Here is a 22,507-nt window from a genome sequence, read left to right as displayed (position 1 = left end):
AGCCTAACTAGCTAATTGGTTAATAGTTAGTATTATCCAAATGACGTTAGCTGAAATTAAAAGAGGAATTTCAGAGCAAGAGCTAGACATTACATGCAGAATAACACGAGACTAGTTATAAAAATTGCTAGCTAACCTTGTTTGTTAGGTTGCATGCCATATTGAAATGCATCTTGTAAGAAGTAATAGAAGTGCTTTGCTCAAAATATGAGCTTCAGATTTGTGCTTTTAAATGCTTGATTGCCTGGACCGATACGCTTTACTAGTGTCCTGCCACGACCTTCAGATGAGATGACCTCTGCAAAACATTTTACTGGCAAAATCAAATAACTCAAGAGTCGTAATAAATCATGATTCAGATTCACTGGGACTGCATGACATGATAAAAAGGAACAGACATCACATTTGATGAAAAGGTTGTTTTATTCCCCCTGATAACACACGGTGTAGCATGAAATGAGAGGTTATTGCTTAAATTATGTTTTTCGGCTGAGCTAAGCAGCCCTCTGTAAGATGACTAAATAGTTGCATCAACCAAAGGATCATTAGAAGGTGTTTAAGTGCATAAATGCGTTCATTTGATGTGGTCACTTTGATGATTTGATTTGATCGCTTTGGATAAAAGTGTCTGCTAAGTGCGTAAATGATGTTCATTTTGTGCTAAATCAATGTTAAATGCAAGTAATAAAATATATCTGTGGAATCATATGTAGTCAGGATGGCAAACTAAACAGGGTTGTTAAAGGAATAGCTCACCCAAAAATGAAAATGTGCTGAAAATGTACTCACCCTCAAGCCATCCAAGATGTAGATGAGTTTGTTTCTTCTTTAGATTTGGAGAAATGTAGTAATATATCACTTGCTCACCAATGGATCCTCTGCAGTGAATGGGTGCCGTCAGAATGAGAGTCCAAACAGCTGATAAAAACATCACAGTAATCCACACCACTCCATAATCCACACTCTCAGAAAAAACGGTACAGAAGTTGTCACTGGGGCGGTACCTTTTCAAAAGGCACACCTTTGTACCTAAAGAGTCCATATTTTTACCTTAAAAGTACATATTAGTAACTAAAGTGTACATATTAGTACCTAAAAGTATACCTTTTGAAAAGGTACTGCCCTAGTGACACCTTTTGTACCTTTTTTTCTGAGAGTGCATAATAACACTTCCTCCAGTGAAAAAGTTTTCCTCCAAAATCCACTGATTATTAGAACTGATTTGGATTAGTTTTCTTGTAAACCGTGCTTGATCTGAGCATATTTCCCTCCTGATTCAGACCAGATGACTTCTGGAGAAAGCATCATTATGGATAGAGGACTTGCATTTTAGCCTGAAACAATAGCTTGATGATGAATTTGTTTCTTGAAAAAAGCAGCTTTTCACAATACATTAATTGATGGACTGGTGGAGTGCGGATTACTTGTGGATTATTGTGATGTTTTTATTTTTTCTTGAATGGCCAGAGAGCGAGTCATTTTTCAGCAAAATTTCTTTTTTCTTTTTTTTTTTGGTTGAATTATTCCTTTAGCCTTTAAAAGGGAGAAATATGCTTTTTGTTGTTGTCGATGTCACAAGCTGTGTGTCAAATCAAACTTTGCTGTGCTATGCTTGTCATTTGTTAGTTGCAAGTCAACTTAAGCTAATGCCAGCATAAACAGATTGTGTGATGCAGAGCTTGATTTCAGGCCGATTTTGGGAACTTTTCTATTTCACACACTGTTTTTTTCTAAGCAAAACCAGTCACAACTCAACATGACTGATCTTGGGAACCTGAATCACATGATTAATACATTTCAGAGTTTGATTTTAAGCATATCTTGTGTACTTTTCCATGAAAAACGGTTCTTTTTTCCAAGGAAAACCAGTCGCAACTCAACATGATTGAACTTGGGAACCTGAATCACATGAGTGACACTCTTAGTAGATAAAAACGTGTTTATAAATCTGATTTCACAATGAAACCAACGGTCCTCCATCCAAATGCACCCATGCAGTGTCATCCTGTGACAGTCTTTTGCTCTGATGAGGTTTATGTTTGCAAGGACAATCCGCACGCTTTCATCAGCCCTGGAAGTTTCCTCCCACGTACTTCTCTTTTTTTTTTCCTGCATCCTCCAACCCGTCTTGTTGGGCCGTTGCATGTGCACGGCGGCACCGAGCAGCACCATCCTCCAAAATCCCGATGAGGTGGAAGAACCGATGACTATACCGCCTGCTGGGCTCAAGTGGCTTCAATTACAGATGCTCACAATTACAGAGGAAAAGAATAGGGTTGGGCAGAACGTGCCAAGCACAAACACTGCCTGGATCACAGGAGGAGAAGGAGGGGGAGAGCAGGAAAGTCAAACGCTACCATCCCACCCAACCGCCGTCGGGTTATTTTGGGATCTCAGTAGTTTCAGAGTTTAGATACTAACTGGATTTTACTTATTGGTTAGAATTAGATTTAAACTTTGTCTTCACATCTGAGATTTGAGACTTATTTTTCTGGAAACTACTTGAAATTTACCTTCCAGAGTCAGAGGTTGTAAAACACATATTAGTGAAGTCATTCTAAAGACTATTAGCTCTTACGATTGAAATGCCATAGGCATGGATTTGTAGATTTGCTGTGTTTACATGAGGCAATTTTGGTGTTTGTTTACTGTGGAGTGTCATTTTCCCTAAACAGCCATTTACTGGGCCACATGATTTGAATAACAGGATTGCGTGGCTATTTGCTTGAAGATTACATCAAACGTCATTAAAAGCAAACAGCAAAGGACAGATCTGCTGCCTGGTAGCACCTCCTGCACACAAAAAAAGAACACTCTGAGCCACATGATAAGACACCCAGAATGCATTTGCTTAGCGTAAATCTCTAGTCTCTGCCGTGTGACCTCTGTGAAACATTTAACTTGTAGAAGATCAAAGAGCAAATCTGATGTTTGAACACTGTTGGCCTGGCGAGGAGCTCCCAGAAGAATGGTTTAATACTCAGATGATGCTCAGAGTTTTTATAGCTCAGGAGGCTTGTTGGAGATCTCCGTTATGCTTCATTGAGGTGTCAAATTTGTCTCAGATGCAAGTCTTAAAAAACACATTTTCACACAACTCTGATCATTTGGCTTTATAGGAACATATCATTCATTGTTGAACTTCTGATCGCAGATGGGCAAATCTGAGCACAGTTTGAGACATTGTTAAGCTCTTTTGAAACTGTAGAGGATACTTGTGAGATTCTTTTTCTCAGTAGAAACAACTGAGATGCAGAAGACTAAAGCAGAAGTCTCAATTTGCTCTCCATTTAATCTTGTTGCTGTCAGAAGAAAGAACTGCAGTATTCTTATTATTTTAATTTTCCTATACAGGAAAATATATACCCATCTGGCAAAAAGTGAAAAAAAAAAATATATATATATATATATATATATATATATATATATATATATATATATATATATATATATACACACACACACATTTTTTCCAAAATATACACATACAAAAAAAAAGAAAAAGCTAAAATATATTTACATAAATATATTTTCTACCAATATATTTTGGCCATTTGTTTTGTATATTTTTGAAAATTTATTTTGAAATTATACTGTATATATTTTACCATATGAAGGTTGAAACTGTAGCTCAATTTAAAAATGCATTACTTGAGCTTCACTACTTAAAACATATATTTTGGACAGAAAAAATAATTGACCTATGGGCACAGACACAAAAATAAAAATATTTTTGGACGATGTTGCAAATTAAAAAGAGGAACATTTTCATTCTGCACCGCATTTGTTTAAATACTTTTGCATATGCTGGTGTGACATTAATCAATCATTTCGGTTCGTTTTCCCATAAGAGAAAGAATGTGCATAAACGCATAAAAATATTTGGTCAACTTTTAGGAGAACACTAGCATATAGATTACTTTAAAACGAAAAAAAACCCCACAAAAGTCCAAATTTGATTTCATAAGCACAGAAGGGGGAACTGAAATTAATATTTTCATGGTGGTATCTTCATTTTTGGGTGATGTAGTAATTTTTGTTGACTGGAAGATTAAATGATTAGTCTGTATTTATTAGCAAAAAGATGCAACCAATTTCTCATCTCTCAGCATCATGACCTTAATTGTTGTAATCCAGACATATCCGTCTGTTTTTACAGTCTACTCAACATCTGGGTTGCTAGAGAATCCTACATGAAGGGCGGGATGATGCCATTCATTATGACAGGGATGATTGACAACAACATTGTAAAAACATTTACGCGGTTCTTAAACTATGATAAGATATTCCGCTCTGTATTTAGATGAAAATAAAAATTAAACTCAATCATTGTGTGATTAAGTTATACTAAGTCCCCTCAAAACATATACGCGTACCATACGCGTCTCAACGCTCCCCTACCGTGCGAATGGTACGCTCCATTTTAAAGCGATAGCTGCGAGTCCACGCTTCTAAAGTAAAGCGCGACGCTTTCTTGAGGTGCGGACTGGAGAATACCATGCCATCGACGCGCTGAGCGCATTTACGGCTTCATACGGGCGTTCTGCACAGGAAAATAAAGCGATATCTCCGAATCCGTCCGCGATAAGCACCGAGAGGCTCTACAAAACCCAACTGTGGATGTAACTGTTGCACTCTGAACACAGGTACGAGTGATACACAAACACTCGCGCGAGCGATTCATTCTGATGCATGGCTTTATTGTAGCGAAATCGTGAGTGCAGGATCTGGAGATGTAGCGCGTGCTGCTTTTACCTTTACCACAAAAACAAACAAACAACGCGATCTAGTAGATGAGTGGATAGATGGTTAAACTGCTGTGTGGAAATGATCCTGATGGATGTGGTCAATAAAGCCAGCAAGAACAAAGGGGGCATTAAAAGCAGTGTTTAGCGAAAAGGGGGGCAACATATCCGTGCATGTGTGTTGTGCATTAAAAAATGCATTGAAATGATTTGACTGTTTTTAGTAGTCAATACACAGTGGATAATTATTCCAGTCTTGCCTGTAGGTGGTTGTGCATGGATCTAACACATGCACATTGACATTTCAGATGGAAAGTTGCTTTGGATAAACAGCACAGACCACAATCAGGGGTCATAATTCAAGAAAATCGCATTGTTTTAGTTAATTAAGACAAACAGATTGAGTAGATGCATGGACAAATGTGATATCAGGCAATCAATCTGTTTGTCTGTCACATCTGTAAGTCACATGACTAAAAAAAATATTGTTTGCCTCTAGGCAAATGACCCAAATGTTGTTCCTCCAATTAAAGCCTAAACTAAAATCAAATGTAGCCTATTGCTTAATTTGCTCATTGATTTCGTTTATTTGCTTGCATGGGTAATTGATGCGTTGAGATCCCCCCCGATAAGATGCAGTTGATGGGTTTGTACAAGATTTGATCATTCAAATCCTTGTGTGCCAGTTTGATCCATGTCTGGGTGGAGAATACACAGTGGATAATTATTCCAGTCTTGCCTGTAGGTGGTTGTGCATGGATCTAACACATGCACATTGACATTTCAGATGGAAAGTTGCTTTGGATAAACAGCACAGACCACAATCAGGGGTCATAATTCAAGAAAATCGCATTGTTTTAGTTAATTAAGACAAACAGATTGAGTAGATGCATGGACAAATGTGATATCAGGCAATCAATCTGTTTGTCTGTCACATCTGTAAGTCACATGACTAAAAAAAATATTGTTTGCCTCTAGGCAAATGACCCAAATGTTGTTCCTCCAATTAAAGCCTAAACTAAAATCAAATGTAGCCTATTGCTTAATTTGCTCATTGATTTCGTTTATTTGCTTGCATGGGTAATTGATGCGTTGAGATCCCCCCGATAAGATGCAGTTGATGGGTTTGTACAAGATTTGATCATTCAAATCCTTGTGTGCCAGTTTGATCCATGTCTGGGTGGAGAGGAGAGGGGCTGTGGCTGGCTGCAGTAGCCGGCTCAGGGATGCTCTCACCCGGTCTGAGATTAGTGCGAGCTCCGCTGGAGGAGGAACCGAGCAAAACGCTTTTTACACCAAACCGAAATCTTCTCTCCCTCTTTCTATATATATCACAGTATATGCTTTGGGGGAAATTATAATCTGCATATGAAAATTAAATGTATATAATTGCATCCAACGCTATACATAGCACATATTTTTAATATGTATTTTAAGTTGTAACATTGTAAATAATAATAACTGCATTATCATTATCATTATTATTATATTTTCTTATAAATATTTTCTTTTTTAATCGCATTCCTAAGGTTTTTGTGTTGGGTGACTAGTCAGTGGTTCAAGTTTTGTTATTGTAAAAATGATTTAGTCAATAAGTCATGGAAACAGGGGTTTCCATTACTTCAACTCATCAAATGTAACCAATTCCAACTATTTTTTTTAAAGTCGGTTTGATATAATTGAAGTTGACCAACCTGCTTTTATTGTACTTACAAATTTAAGTTCAAGTTCAGTTAGGTACACATTTTTTACAGTGTGCCTAGTCATACTAGATGCCATATTTAATATTTTGTGAAGGAAAATGAGGCTGAGACTTGTTTAAATGGGTGTTATTGTTGTGTACCTGAATGTTGATTTTTTTTTCCCGTTTGACAAATATAATATATAATATAAAAAATGTGACTTTCCTTGTGACACAAAATCTGTAAAAAAAACATGTCTTCAATTATTAGATGTGGCAAAGACAGTGCAAGCTGTTGAACATCGCATAGATGTGGCAAAGACCGTGCAAACTGAACATCCCATCTATCACAGCCTCTTTTTCATTCAAAATGTAATATTTCCTACTCTTAATAATGTCTATAACTTTTTGTATCTATGATTTATGCCTGGCAGACTATTAAAAAGAGTCAAATGAGTGACCCGAGTCATATTTAGGGACCATAATATCATAGAAATTTGAGGTTGAGCTGTTTTGACTTTGGTTAGTGAGTCAATAAATCTAGTTTTAGTTACTATTGCATTTTTATCATATCATTAGTGCTACAAATACACTGTAAGAATGTTTTAGAGATTGTTGCAGACATTATCGGAGTAGTTTCTTTGTACTTATTTACGAAATATTCTAGTGAATATTGTTTCTACACCAAATTTATTTCAGTGTGTGTTTACTATTCTTTTTTATTCCTGCAATCATTTAGGAGTGAAAGAGAGAACGTAAACAAAATGTTTGACCCCGGCCTCCAACAGGATGAGACTCAGAAACTAAAACAACAGAAAGAGGAAAGAATCGGAGGACACGTGGAGGTTCCTCCGCTGCCTTTTGTGACCCTGAGAGCTCATAATGCTCAGGGTCATGAGTCATGACCCTCAGAAGAGAAGAGCACTATATATGTGATGCTGAATTATTTTGGGGATTGAATGTATGGAGGATTCGGCCCTTTGTTGACTCAATATTGTAGTCACTCGAGGACAGAGCCGCTTATGGCCAGGACAGCGTCTTGCCAACAGATACAGCAGATGATATTTGCCTCGAGCTCTATCTGTTATATCAAATGACTTGGGTTTTATTTTACTTTGCTCTTTTTTCATTTGAAACAATATTTTTTGTAGAGAAGAAGAGGCATGGGAAGAATGTTTGAATAGTTTGCATAAGTATGAAGCCATTTCTGACAATGGTTTTGTTTTATATTGGGTTGTCAATCAATTAAAAACCCTAATTGAGCTAATTACACGATAAGCCAGTTAATTTGTCAAATTAAATCACGATTAATCACGTATATCAATGTTTGCTGAGAAAAGCCCTCTAAATGAAGATCATTCAAAGGCATTGTTACTTTGGCAGAAGAAAGCATTGAATAGACAAGACAAAAAGTGGATTTAGAAATCAATATATTGATTAGTTCTATATATCATTGCATGTAAGTCTATCCCACAGCGTTTTGTTTTGCAGTTTAGTTTGTCATTTAGTCGGAGTTGAATTTATTTATTTATTAATCATTATTAAAACTTAAATTACTTATAGTTTAATGTATAGCTTTATAGATTGTACACTTGTATACATTTGCATTTTCCCATGCGCGTCCTATGTTTATGTAACTGGGTTGTGCTCGGCGTGTTCTTTTTCATGGAAAATGGAGATGGAAGAATAACAGATTTATGTTTATGCATTTATGATTCAGCAGACACCCCTGATTACCACAGTCACGATGATTAAATCGGATGAGGCAGCAGCATTATGAAGTTTATTTGAGGCATGTACGCTTCCTGTTGGCCTGATGGGTCTCAGTGTGGATTCATCCATGTGTGATATCATGAGTCCAATCCTGTGAAAAGAGCAATTTAGATTTTTTTTCCCCCCATAGTCTTCGTTCTAATCAAGAGCTGTTGACCCCCATTACAGAAGTCAGGAGAAGAGGATTAGGAGAAGAGGATTCTGTTGTGAGTCCTTGATTAGATGGACTAGTGATCTATTTCTCTCTCTCTCTCTCTCTATAGCTTTATAGATTGTACACTTGTATACATTTGCATTTTCCCATGCGCGTCCTATGTTTATGTAACTGGGTTGTGCTCGGCGTGTTCTTTTTCATGGAAAATGGAGATGGAAGAATAACAGATTTATGTTTATGCATTTATGATTCAGCAGACACCCCTGATTACCACAGTCACGATGATTAAATCGGATGAGGCAGCAGCATTATGAAGTTTATTTGAGGCATGTACGCTTCCTGTTGGCCTGATGGGTCTCAGTGTGGATTCATCCATGTGTGATATCATGAGTCCAATCCTGTGAAAAGAGCAATTTAGATTTTGTTTCCCCCCATAGTCTTCGTTCTAATCAAGAGCTGTTGACCCCCATTACAGAAGTCAGGAGAAGAGGATGCTGTTGTGAGTCCTTTTATGTTTATGCATTTATGATTCAGCAGACACCCCTGATTACCACAGTCACGATGATTAAATCGGATGAGGCAGCAGCATTATGAAGTTTATTTGAGGCATGTACGCTTCCTGTTGGCCTGATGGGTCTCAGTGTGGATTCATCCATGTGTGATATCATGAGTCCAATCCTGTGAAAAGAGCAATTTAGATTTTGTTTCCCCCCATAGTCTTCGTTCTAATCAAGAGCTGTTGACCCCCATTCAGGAGATCAGGAGAAGAGGATTCTGTTGTGAGTCCTTGATTAGATGGACTAGTGATCTATTTCTCTCTCTCTCTCTCTCTCTCTCTCTCTCTCTCTCTCTCTCTGTAATAATTTTTGGTAAGTTTACCAATTTTCTCCCATACAAAGGTTTACCATGGTGAGCATGTTTTCCACTAAAGTACCATAGTCAATTGTTGCTACTGTAAAAGCATAGTAAAAAATCAACTATATATATATATATATATATAATGTTTATGATGATTTTTTTTTCACAGACCCCCAGCATCTTTTTGGGGTCCCCTGACTCCAATTTTGTTTAAAAAAGGCTTTAGATTCTTGCATCAATATATTTTCTGTCCGTTAGTAAAAGTTGTTTTGACAGAGACTGTGATTTCCATGGTAAATATCTGTATGGGTTATTACCTGCCTGTGTCGTTTAAAATCATTTAGTGAATGTGTCAAAGCACAGCCAGCCAGGCTTCAGAACTTGTTTGTTTGCGAAGGGAAATTAATGAACCTTTTCTGTGTTATTGATAGTTCACGGCACTTGATTCACCCCGTCTGGAGCATGTCCGATGATTGTGTGATTCTCTCTTTCCTGAACCACAAACCACAAGCTCTCATATCGCACAAAACCATCGTGACCCTCTCTGCCCGCTTTCACCGAGTTTTAACCATGCCGTTGGACCCGAGGGCTCAATCTGAAACTGTCCATTATTTTTCCAGCAAGTGACCAAACTGATTGATGTGTTAATTCACCAGTGATGAAGAGGGGCAGCAGTGAGCTAAAATTAGTTGAAAAGCAAGACTAATAGATGAGTCTATTTCACCTGGGTGCTTTAAAAACACACACAAACATGTACTGGCATGTGAAGCGGGTGGTTTTATGGGCTCAGCACTGCTCGTCTCATCAGGATTCCACCCGGCTTCTTGTTTACAGTTGAGGATGGGCAGAAAGGTCACGGGGGGCGTTTGTCAGAAATATTGACGGGCTTGAAAAATTGCACAACGCCTGTCACCTTCTCGAATAAATATTTGTTTTGGGTCATTGCAGATTTGCCAATGGACGCTAATGCTTTCGTCGACTTGAATGTGTATGCTTTATCTCTGCTCTGTTTTGATGGAAAATTTAGTGCAAATGATTTAATTTCGATATTATTTAGCGTATGCAGAGCTCCATGGCCACCCATCGTGTGTTTTGCCATTATGAAAACAGCTAGAAACACTATAAAGACTGTCAGATCAACCTAATTTGCTATTAACAAGTACAGTAATGCTTAGATCTGAACAGATACTCCCTGACGCTCTCTCTGTCTGTCTTTCCTGGGTTAAAACGTTCTGCTTAGGCATTCAGCTTTTTAACTGGGACCAGCCGGCTTCTACTGTGCTAATGAAATTACTGTGATTGCTGTTCAATAGCTTCTCCTGCAAATCAGAGAATGTATTACGATACATCATTATAATAAAATAAGCAAGGATTTCGGATTTTAGGAACCTGAAGTCTGCAGTGATTTTTTTCCCCCAGATTGTTCGCAACGTTAAATTACAGGAATCTGGTGCGCTTCTTGGTAATTTACATCTTTTTTTTGTTTAACATGCGGATTTCGGTTGAATTAATGAGTGGTTGTGTTGTAAATACTTTGTTTTCATGTGGACTATTTAATTATGCTCCTGAAAATGTGATGCGTATGCACTTTTTAAATGAGTTTTTAGGTTTGAAGCCTGCCGACACTTGTTTGTGTTTGAAATTTGTCATTTATGGGATTTAAATTTGTGAAGGATGTGATTTTAAAGGGGTCATATGATGCAATTAAAATTGTTCCTTTCTCTTTGGAGGGTTACAAGCTCTTGGTGCATAAAGAAGATCTGTAAAGTTGCAAAGACTAAAGTCTCAAATCCAAAGAGATATTCTTTATAAAATTAAGTCAACCATGCCTACCTAAAACGGCTCGTTCTAACACGCCCCCGCATGTCTACGTCACGATGTGGGAAGATTTGCATAACGCCGCCCAAATGTTCACGGAAAGAAAGAAGGCGTAACTTTGATTCTCACTGTAGTATTGTTGCTGCCGTCGCCATGTTGTGAAGACGCTGTGTGTTTCGTTATGAAAGCAAAATTACTTTGTTTGGCTTTCCAAAAGAGGACACAACTAGAAATCAGTGGTTAAGTTGTATTTGGTTAAGCTGTATTTACAACACTGTTCCAGAACACTTCAACCTAAATATTCAGATGTGTGCAGCGCATTTTATGGAGGACGAGGACTCTTTCCTGGGAGAGTAGCCTACAATGCCAGTGTCTGTTTCTATAAAGTGGGGCAGTTCCAACTTTGCAAGGACAGTCTGGCGCTTCTGACTCACAGACTGCAAGTACGTTTTCATATTTAAAGAATTTGCCACTGACGATTCAAACGTGAGTTTTGAGCAGTGTAGAGTAGCGCTTGTTGTTTGTTGTTTCTCCGATCACAAATGCAGACATGGTTTTATGTTTACACAGCGCGATACGCAACGCGTATAGCGACCGTATAAGTCATTATAATCAGTAATTATGTCCCCACTGAATGCAACAAATGCCTCGTTTATAATGGGTTTAACTGGTTTTGTCTCATCGCGCCGGGACACGGTATCACAGTATGGTAAGGGCCGGTACATTTCCGTCACACGCTTGCAGTGGTGGACAGTAACGGAGTAGTTTTACTTCGTTACTGTACTTCAGTACATTTTTCAAGTATCTGTACTTTTACTGGAGTAGTTTTATTTTAAGTAACTTTTACTTTTACTTCACTACATTCCAAAGCATAAGATCGTACTTTTTACTTCACTACATTTCATAAAACATAGCGTTACTCCTAATATATCACGTGCTCCGAGACGCAGAAGCGGTGTCTGATTCAAGAACAAACTGATTCTTTTCAATGAACCTTTTAAATCGGTTCGCAAATCGCACCAAACGATTCATTCACGAATTAGAATGATCCGATTGCAGCTGTTCTCGAGGCGACAACTCACTGATTCAAATGAACCATTTAGTGCGAGTCTCCAGTGAACTGAATTCACAAGTAAGAACCGGGAGATCTTGTGAGTGCGCGCACGACTGATGCTGCTAAAAGTAAATTACTAATGTCGAAGTTTAGGATTAATTATTGTAACTGAAAATCATATTTAGGTCAAAACTGTCAGTTGTTTGTTAACTAAATCTGCTGTAAAGGGTGATCTATTTAAGCCCACTGAAATGCTTGAATGCAGACACATCAATATCAGTGTCTCTATGTTTTAGGTATAAAAAAACCCGAAACATTAAAATAACACAGATTAAATAAAATAACTCATGCACGTTCATATTCCCCGCTGCCTGAACGTTAACAGTTTTATTAAAATGCTACGCATTTAGCCCTATGTGACGTCTGTTTTTATATTGTTTATCAACAGTATAAATTTTGATATTGTTTGGGTTAACTAGCGGAGTAGACAGATGAATGTTTATTCGTCATAACCATACTGAAAATAAGTAAATATTGTTAGCTGATGCTAACTGTCTAGCTAACAAGCTTGCTGGTGCTAAGTTGAGGTAATTTTTAGATATAAAGTTCAAATATTTTTATTCAGCCACCTAGATAGATTACATCTGGGGGAAAAGAAAGGATGTAATGTTCAGAACATGGTAACTACAGTAATTATCAAAGTGGGAAGTGATTTGGCCAGGGGTGTTTTTACACCACATACAAGGTTTGAGAAGAAAAAAATCATTATGAAAATAGAATTGATATTTTCCTTAAAATGCTCTTCCTAACTTCAGGCCTTATTCTCATGTCATATATAACTGTGATGTTCTGTAAAACAACAAGCTTTAAAACACAAAATAAGGTTCTTTTTAGCCACATCATATGACCCCTTTAAAACCTGCTTTTTCATTAACTGAACACACAAATAGTCAAAGTACTGATACAGATTCTAAAGTAGCTGTACAGTATAGTGAGAATTGAATATTATGATGTATTATTGAATAAAAACATTGTGGCCGTAGCTTGAGCACATGTTTTCCAGAGACAAATTGAAGCAAGACCCCTTAGTCCTGCCAGATGCAGAAAAACTGTAGTGCTTAGATTGTGGTTGAAGTGAAGCCTTATTCCGGCCGTGTGTGTTTAATGTGGCCCTTCCCGACCCTTCCCTTCCCTTCTCTTTGGAAAGAGAGAAAGACAGAAAGAAAGAAAGGGAGACAGACAACAGAAGCCATGCAGACCTTTTTCATTCCTGCTGTTCTGCCCAGTGGGGGGAAGAAGCGATTGAACAAACGACCGATGTGTTTGATCTGCAAACTGCTTGTGTTAAATTTTCCAAGAGTGAATGAAATGGTGCTATAACCTCTCGCTGTGTTTTTTGTGTTCTTTCTGTCTTCTCTCTGTGATCTTGCTCGGGTTTAAAAATTGAGAAAGGTTCTTATTCAAAACTAGTTCCTTTTTTATTTGAAATAAAAGCAAATTATTTTCGTGCTATTCGGTTAACAGGAGTGTGAGAGATTCATCATTTCTTGCAGTCTGAAAAAGTGCACCATTTCATGTTGTGCGTTTATATATTTAGATTTTTAAAATATGAAACATTTCTTTTCCATAGTCAAGGAAAACCTGGTTATATCAGAACATTTCAAATTCCATTTTCCAGGCCTATAAAAGTCATGGAGTTTCTAAAATGATTATAAGTTGTTCTAGTTATGTTCTAAACTATTTAATTGCGGAAAATTTACTTTCAAGCCACAGTCCGATTGTAACCACAAAATTTGGTTTGGTTCAATTGGTTAAACATGTTCCCAAATTGAATTGATTTTGATTGAATCGGTTTTATGTATTCTTATTCAGTAATCAGAATTATTTGGAAAGTTCATGAAAAGGTCATGGAAATATATTTGTTGCAAAGTGTGGGAACCCTGCATTATTGTTTTGAATATAAAAAATAATCATCATTTGAAAACAGGCCTTTGAGAGCAGTGGAATAGTTTCTATTGTCTGTCCTTTTCTTCTCCAAATCACAAAGAATTGTTAAAAATACAGAATCACTTGAATCAGAGTCCGTATCGTTAAATTCCTTACGATTTCCATCCCTGTTCTTGCTGTCTGGTTAAGGGCTGCTTCCTAATTAACAAATGCGCTTGGTATTAGTGCTTGCAATGACCATAAAGGTTTATTAGCAATCCATTGAGTGAAAGGAGTGGGAGTGACAAGGCTTGGCACCAACAGAAGCCACTCGATCAATACATACCCCCAAAATCCCCTCACCCAGCTGTCACGCACTGACTCACAGTCCACTCTGAGTCACTAATGCCTCCAAATGGAGAGCAGGCAGGGATGGATTGAGTCTCAGGCAGAAGTGCTAAGATTCTGTTTGTTGGGTTTTAAAATCAGTTATCGTCAAAGTTCATTGTACTAGAACTCAAAGCTTAATTTCCGGTAAGAATCTGCAAGAGTGCCTCTTGTGCATGTGTACAAGACGGATAAATACATGCAACACTTAGCTATCAACATGTACACACCAACAACGTTTATTCAGTGTTTAGAAACTTGGCCTGACTAATTGCAGTGAGGTAATAGAAAGAAAGTTGGATGCATTTTATGGCAGACAAGGTATGCATTTTATTAGATTTTAAGTTTATCAAGTTTATGCATTCCCAGGGAATCAAACCCATGATCTTGGCGCTGTTGGCTCTTTATTGTTTGAGCTTGAGGGATCCTCCGTAAAATGTGGAAAAATCTTGTTTGTGGCTTTATATGGCACTAGCTGCTTTGCAAATCTTTCCAAAGAATCTCAGCATTAGAAACAAGTAGTATTGCTACTAGATGCATGATCAACAGTTTCTTGATTGATTTGTGATGCTGATAAGTATTGCAGAATTAGAAAGAGGTTGTTAGTGAAGGAAGAGGCAGTGCAATGATGACCCCTTTAATGCAATTAAACTTTTAATGATAAGGCATTGCTTTGCCTGCATAATCCATTTTCAGATGAACTAATTTTTTCCTTGTTTCTCTCTCTCTCTTTAATTGTAGACATGAACCACTGAGACAGCAAAAGAAGAAAAAGCCTGGAATACGCTTGAGGGAAGAGCTTTGTCTCATTCCCCCTCCAATTTAGAAGGTCTGGAATCATGAGGTCCTTGTTGCTGCTGGTATTTTCCATCTCTGTTTTGACTGGGACCAACATGGCATTTCCCATGACTCCTACCGAACCCCCTGAAGTCTCCGGGAGCTTCAGTGTTAAAGACATGAGCCTCACGCACCTCACTGTGCACCGCAAGACTGGCGAGGTGTTCGTCGGTGCAATAAACCGAGTCTACAAGCTCTCCGCCAATCTGACTGAACTGCGCTCACACCAGACGGGTCCCGTGGAGGACAACGCCAAGTGCTACCCGCCCCCCAGCGTACGACCATGCACGCAAAAACTGGAATCCACAGACAACGTCAACAAATTGCTGCTGGTTGATTACGCTGGCAACCGTCTGGTGGCTTGTGGAAGCATCTGGCAGGGCGTGTGCCAGTTCCTGCGGCTAGAAGATCTCTTCAAGCTTGGTGAACCGCATCACCGTAAAGAACACTACCTCTCAGGAGCCAAAGAGCCAGATGGAATGGCTGGAGTTGTGGTGGGCTATGACGACGGAGACTTGAAGAAGAAAAAGAAAGGTGACAGCCGCCTCTTCATCGGCTCCGCCATCGATGGCAAATCAGAGTATTTCCCAACCTTGTCCAGCCGTAAACTGGTGGCCGATGAGGAGAAAATGGAAATGTTCAGCTTGGTTTACCAAGATGAGTTTGTGTCCTCTCAAATCAAGATACCTTCAGACACTCTGTCTCAATATCCCGCATTTGACATCTACTACGTTTACGGGTTCTCCAGCCGCACGTACATCTATTTTCTCACTTTGCAACTGGATACCCAGCTCACCCAGGTGGATGCGACGGGCGAGAAGTTCTTTACCTCAAAAATCGTCCGCATGTGCTCCAACGACACAGAGTTCTACTCCTACATCGAGTTCCCACTTGGGTGCACCAAGGATGGGGTGGAATACCGACTTGTCCAAGCTGCCTACAAGCACCGTCCTGGGAAGATTCTGGCCCAGGCTCTCGGCCTTTCTGAGGACGAGGATGTCCTGTTTGTGATCTTTTCCCAGGGTCAGAAGAACAGGGCTAACCCACCGAGAGAAACAGTGCTGTGCCTCTTCACGCTGCACCAGATCAACCTGGCCATGCGAGAGAGGATCAAGTCGTGTTACCGCGGGGAAGGAAAGCTGTCTCTGCCATGGTTGCTCAACAAGGAATTGCCTTGTATTAATACGGTGAGTTTTTGAATTAATTTTCACTCTGAATCTGTTTTATTTCAAGCATTTTTGATCACAACTTTGCCAAGTAGATCAAAATCCTTGAGCTACCCATCACATTTTAGGTGTAGGCTCAGGGTTATGCTTAGGGTTGTGTTGGGGTTGGCATAAACAACAGCAACGTACTTATAATGAACTTAATATTTCCTTCTGGTTTTTGGGATTAAGTTAGGGGTATTTAGGACTATGTTTGCTTGACAGGAATTCTTTGCTTTCAGCATCAACAAATGAAGTTTATCTGGAAATAGGAACAACTTGTTCATGGATCGACATTGTTTTATCAACTTTCTTATGGAACAATCACACTCTTTTCAAACAATCATAGGCCAAGCCCAAATGCACAATTCATCACCTCCACCAATGCTCAAGATACTATATATGTCTTTAATTAATTAATTTGTATTAGCCTATATTGGATATTTAATGGTTTCTGCTCATTTTAAAAGTTTTTTTTCCTGATATCTAGCACTAATTTAAATCTACGTTTCTGAACTCAACTTTCTCATTAGTCTAAAAACAGCTTATATTGAAGCAATTCTGCCAAAACGACAGGTTGTGGAACGTGCCACTTTAGGCAAGGCAAGGCAAGTTTATTTATATAGCACATTTCATACACAATGGTAATTCAATGTGCTTTACATAAAAGGAAGTAAAATAATCATAAAAAAATAATCACAACAGTAAAACAAGGAATTTAAAATGATTAAAAAATTTTTTTATTAAAATAAAAACTTTGTGATGTAATAGAGTGACTAAACTCAATCAACGCCTGCTATTACATCACTGCCTGTTTAGCCCCGCCCACTGATTCACGCAGGTTGTGTAAATAACGAGAGAGACGAATGCAGGTCTACGTGGAAACCAAATGATAAAGGGTCTACAATTCGCCACACCTATTCAAACAGAGCGTTCTGATGAGGGGGGTCAAAACAGGACAGAAAATAGCCTATTACTTCTAAATTATGATGTAAAAATTTTTAATAACATTATAAGTGGATTTCAGAGAACAGTACAAAATAATAAAAAAGGCAGTTCATGACCCCTTTAAAGAAACAGCAATAGATTACGACAAAGATTTAACTATTTGAGTGCACCATCTCTTGACATGCACTTCCCCTTTAAGATGTCTAATTTAAACAGTGTGCTTTTTTTAATAGTGGATTTTCAGCAGGAATATTTTTGCATATACTATAGATAATTCAAGTCGTTCTTTACTTCTTTACCATTTATTGGTTATCAGCCATAACATTAAAATAATATTCAACTTATTGATATTGCCTGAATTGTAACATTGGTGCATCTCTATACACTACCTATGAGCTTAAACATATCCTAAAAGTCCTAAAAGCAGAGGGCAGAGGTAGTGTTCGTAAAGTCCCTAACTTCATCCAATTGGTTGATTGCGAGGTTATTCCCATTTTGATCCAGGAACATGTCCTCCTTGTTTAAAACATGTTTTTAAAGTGTGGATTCGTGTCACAATAGGTACCTGAGGGTTTCCGTGCTCACATAATCATAGACCTTCAGTCTATTGTCTGTGGATCGACATTGTTTTATCAACTTTCTTATGGAACAATCACACTCTTTTCAAACAATCATAGGCCAAGCCCAAATGCACAATTCATCACCTCCACCAATGCTCAAGATACTATATATGTCTTTAATTAATTAATTTGTATTAGCCTATATTGGATATTTAATGGTTTCTGCTCATTTTAAAAGTTTTTTTTCCTGATATCTAGCACTAATTTAAAGGGGTCATGAACTGAGAAAAACATCCTCTACGTTTCAGAACTTAGCTTTCTCATTAGTCTAAAAACAGCTTATATTGAAGCAATTCTGCCAAAACGACAGGTTGTGGAACGTGCCACTTTAGGCAAGGCAAGGCAAGTTTATTTATATAGCACATTTCATACACAATGGTAATTCAATGTGCTTTACATAAAAGGAAGTAAAATAATCATAAAAAAATAATCACAACAGTAAAACAAGGAATTTAAAATGATTAAAAAATTTTTTTATTAAAATAAAAACTTTGTGATGTAATAGAGTGACTAAACTCAATCAACGCCTGCTATTACATCACTATCTGTTTAGCCCCGCCCACTGATTCACGCAGGTTGTGTAAATAACGAGAGAGACGAATGCAGGTCTATGTGGAAACCAAATGATAAAGGGTCTACAATTCGCCACACCTATTCAAACAGAGCGTTCTGATGAGGGGGGTCAAAACAGGACAGAAAATAGCCTATTACTTCTAAATTATGATGTAAAAAATTGTAATAACATTATAAGTGGACTTCAGAGAACAGTACAAAATAATAAAAAAGGCAGTTCATGACCCCTTTAAAGGAATAGCAATAGATTACGACAAAGATTTAACTATTTGAGTGCACCATTTCTTGACATGCACTTCCCCTTTAAGATGTCTAATTTAAACAGTGTGCTTTTTTTTAATCAGCAGAAATATTTTTGCATATACTATAGATAATTCAAGTCGTTCTTTACTTCTTTACCATTTATTGGTTATCAGCCATAGCATTAAAATAATATTCAACTTATTGATATTGCCTGAATTGTAACATTGGTGCATCTCTATACACTACCTATGAGCTTAAACATATCTAAGTCCTAAAAGCAGAGGGAAATGATAGTGTTCGTAAAGTCCCTACCTTCATCCAATTGGTTGATTGCGAGGTTATTCCCATTTTGATCCAGGAACATGTCCTCCTTGTTTAAAACATGTTTTTAAAGTGTGGATTCGTGTCACAATAGGTACCTGAGGGTTTCCGTGCTCACATAATCATAGACCTTCAGTCTATTGTCTGTTTTTTTTCTTCTTTTGTTGTTCCTGAAAAACTAATTTGTGGATGCTATACATGATTCCTATTGACCTAATTGTGACATGTTGCAGACTATTCAGGAATGCCTGTGTAGGGTAAACTGTCTAACACTATTACACATCTTAATCTGATGTAATGTATCTTTGATGAAAAATCTATTCAAACCGGACAGGGTGGGAAGCAATAGCTTATTATGTGAGAGATGAAGAAGGTGATGGCTAGACATCAAAATCAATACGCCTCTGACATTTTAAACCAGTCAAGTGTACCACACACGGTCTGCCTCTGGAAACCCTTGATGCTTTATATATGCTTTCTCATTAGTCTAAAAACAGCTTATATTGAAGCAATTCTGCCAAAACGACAGGTTGTGGAACGTGCCACTTTAGGCAAGGCAAGGCAAGTTTATTTATATAGCACATTTCATACACAATGGTAATTCAATGTGCTTTACATAAAAGGAAGTAAAATAATCATAAAAAAATAATCACAACAGTAAAACAAGGAATTTAAAATGATTAAAAAATTTTTTTATTAAAATAAAAACTTTGTGATGTAATAGAGTGACTAAACTCAATCAACGCCTGCTATTACATCACTATCTGTTTAGCCCCGCCCACTGATTCACGCAGGTTGTGTAAATAACGAGAGAGACGAATGCAGGTCTATGTGGAAACCAAATGATAAAGGGTCTACAATTCGCCACACCTATTCAAACAGAGCGTTCTGATGAGGGGGGTCAAAACAGGACAGAAAATAGCCTATTACTTCTAAATTATGATGTAAAAAATTGTAATAACATTATAAGTGGACTTCAGAGAACAGTACAAAATAATAAAAAAGGCAGTTCATGACCCCTTTAAAGGAATAGCAATAGATTACGACAAAGATTTAACTATTTGAGTGCACCATTTCTTGACATGCACTTCCCCTTTAAGATGTCTAATTTAAACAGTGTGCTTTTTTTTAATCAGCAGAAATATTTTTGCATATACTATAGATAATTCAAGTCGTTCTTTACTTCTTTACCATTTATTGGTTATCAGCCATAGCATTAAAATAATATTCAACTTATTGATATTGCCTGAATTGTAACATTGGTGCATCTCTATACACTACCTATGAGCTTAAACATATCTAAGTCCTAAAAGCAGAGGGAAATGATAGTGTTCGTAAAGTCCCTACCTTCATCCAATTGGTTGATTGCGAGGTTATTCCCATTTTGATCCAGGAACATGTCCTCCTTGTTTAAAACATGTTTTTAAAGTGTGGATTCGTGTCACAATAGGTACCTGAGGGTTTCCGTGCTCACATAATCATAGACCTTCAGTCTATTGTCTGTCGTTGCACTTAATTGAGGTTTTTTATGTGCCGTTGGATGCCGTGGCCCAGAGGAAGTGAGATTAAATAGTTTTGGGGTTTCCGTCGAGCTCCGAGAACTTGGTAATGAGTCAATAGTTCACCTCCAGGATGAACCTGGGGGACTAGGTTTGGTGCTCGATGACCTCATCACTCGGTCGATTGATATGTTGCAGATGTTAGTTAGTGCAATTGATTTTTGAATAACTCTTCTGACATTTCCTTGAGGAGAAATGACATGATTTTCTTGTATTTTTTTTCCTCCTTTGTGTCAGTGGACAGCCATTAAAACCGGCTGAAATAATGCTTTTCAGAGACGCTCAGAGGGTAAATGGTGCCTCTTTCGAGAGAGAGCACATCTGAAGTGATAAAGCACTGACGGTGAGGTAGATTGCAGGATGATGTCATGTCTCACCGGTCGGTGCGCGTCGGCTCCCGGTCTGATCCCCATGGGCTCACTTTCGCAGTCTCTGTTTGGGTGGCTCTTCTCTGTCTGATCTATTAGCTGGCACTTCCTGTCTGAGATACGGTGATTCGACAACAGCTGGAGAAGGCTGTTGTTAGGTCTTCAGGGTATTTGTTTGCTTGTGTGGATGCATTTTTATTTTTGTGATATGTAAATACATTTAAGTGTTTAACTTTAAATCTGGCCCACAAATTAATTTTTACTTTATGCATTTTGATTGAACTTAAATGTCCCAAAGATATCCTAAAGGTTATTAAACAATGGCATAATGCTGGCTACTCAGCATTGGTTGCCAAGTCTTCAAAGCACCAACAAGTAATTATTTTATATTAATGAGACAGCTGGACTGTTTTTTGTTTTGTTGTTTTGTTTTTAATTACTGTAACAGAATTGTTAACCCTGTCGTATAGTTGTTTTAACTTAAATTTATTACTTAATATTTTATTACCGTATTGACCCGAATATAAGACGATGTCTTTTTCTTGGAAATACATCTGAAAAAACGCGGTCGTCTTATATTCAGGGTCTAGACTTTGACATGTCAATAATACACCCACAACAATAGGTGGCGCCAAATACGCATAAAACGAGTGTGCCATGAAATACGTAATGTAATGCGTGTTGTAAAGATCGCGAGTAAAAACAAAAGAGAAAGAAAACCTTACAGCTGCATGAGTCGTGACTGTCACGTTAGCCTGATGGTACCAACTCTACTTCTACTGTTAATAAGATTTTGGTAGGCTACTATTAGATGGATAGCCTAAATGTCCTAATTCAGATGGGCTACCTGTTTTTTTTTTTTTTGTAATGGTATATCAAAAAGTATATATTTTTTTAAATGTGATTGTTGGTACATTTGACCAGTTTTTACCGTACTTTCAAAACAAAAATGAAAATAGGAAAAATATACAATTTGAAAATAATTGAAGACAAAATGTGTTTTACTGAGAAAAAACAAGATTTGGTTTTTAAAAAGCTCTTTTCCAAAAGGTACATCTGGAAAAAAGGGGGTCGTCTTATAATCAGGGTCGTCTTATATTCGGGCCAATACGGTAATTTACTGCCATTTTTTTTGTAATGTTTATTTGTTGTTTTTCTGTTTGTTTGGTTTTTGAGAAAGCTGGACTTTTTATTTTGTATTTACTTTATATTATACATTTTTTAAAGACTTTTTGAAGTTTTTTTTGGGGGGTTTTGTTTTTGGTGGTGTTTTATTTTTGTTTTAAATCACCGCAAACAAATCGCTAACTGTATCATTGTATAGTTGTTTTTGTTGATTCTGAAATATTTAGTTTTTGTTTTACATCATCATTTTTTTTATTATTTTTTTTAAAAATTATAACACATTTTTATTTATTTATTTACTTTTATTTAAAT

General features: G+C 37.5%; 1 protein-coding gene across 1 annotated transcript in view; it reads left to right on the top strand.

Annotated features, from left to right (window-relative positions):
- The first annotated feature begins 4,443 nt into the window (after positions 1 to 4,443).
- Positions 4,444 to 22,507, top strand: part of LOC107584924 (plexin A3-like) — a 47,275-nt gene continuing 29,211 nt past the window's right edge. Inside the window, exons 1-2 of the mRNA XM_016271692.1 lie at positions 4,444 to 4,646; positions 15,138 to 16,420. Of these exons, the coding sequence (XP_016127178.1) occupies positions 15,236 to 16,420 (1,185 nt within the window). The 5' untranslated portion in view covers positions 4,444 to 4,646; positions 15,138 to 15,235. The remainder of the gene's footprint in view (positions 4,647 to 15,137; positions 16,421 to 22,507) is intronic.

The sequence above is a fragment of the Sinocyclocheilus grahami genome, unplaced genomic scaffold, assembly GCF_001515645.1.
Source record: "Sinocyclocheilus grahami isolate Dianchi unplaced genomic scaffold, SAMN03320097.WGS_v1.1 scaffold64.1, whole genome shotgun sequence".
NCBI lineage: Eukaryota > Metazoa > Chordata > Actinopteri > Cypriniformes > Cyprinidae > Sinocyclocheilus > Sinocyclocheilus grahami.
This window is presented reverse-complemented; position numbering and strand designations above follow the sequence as displayed.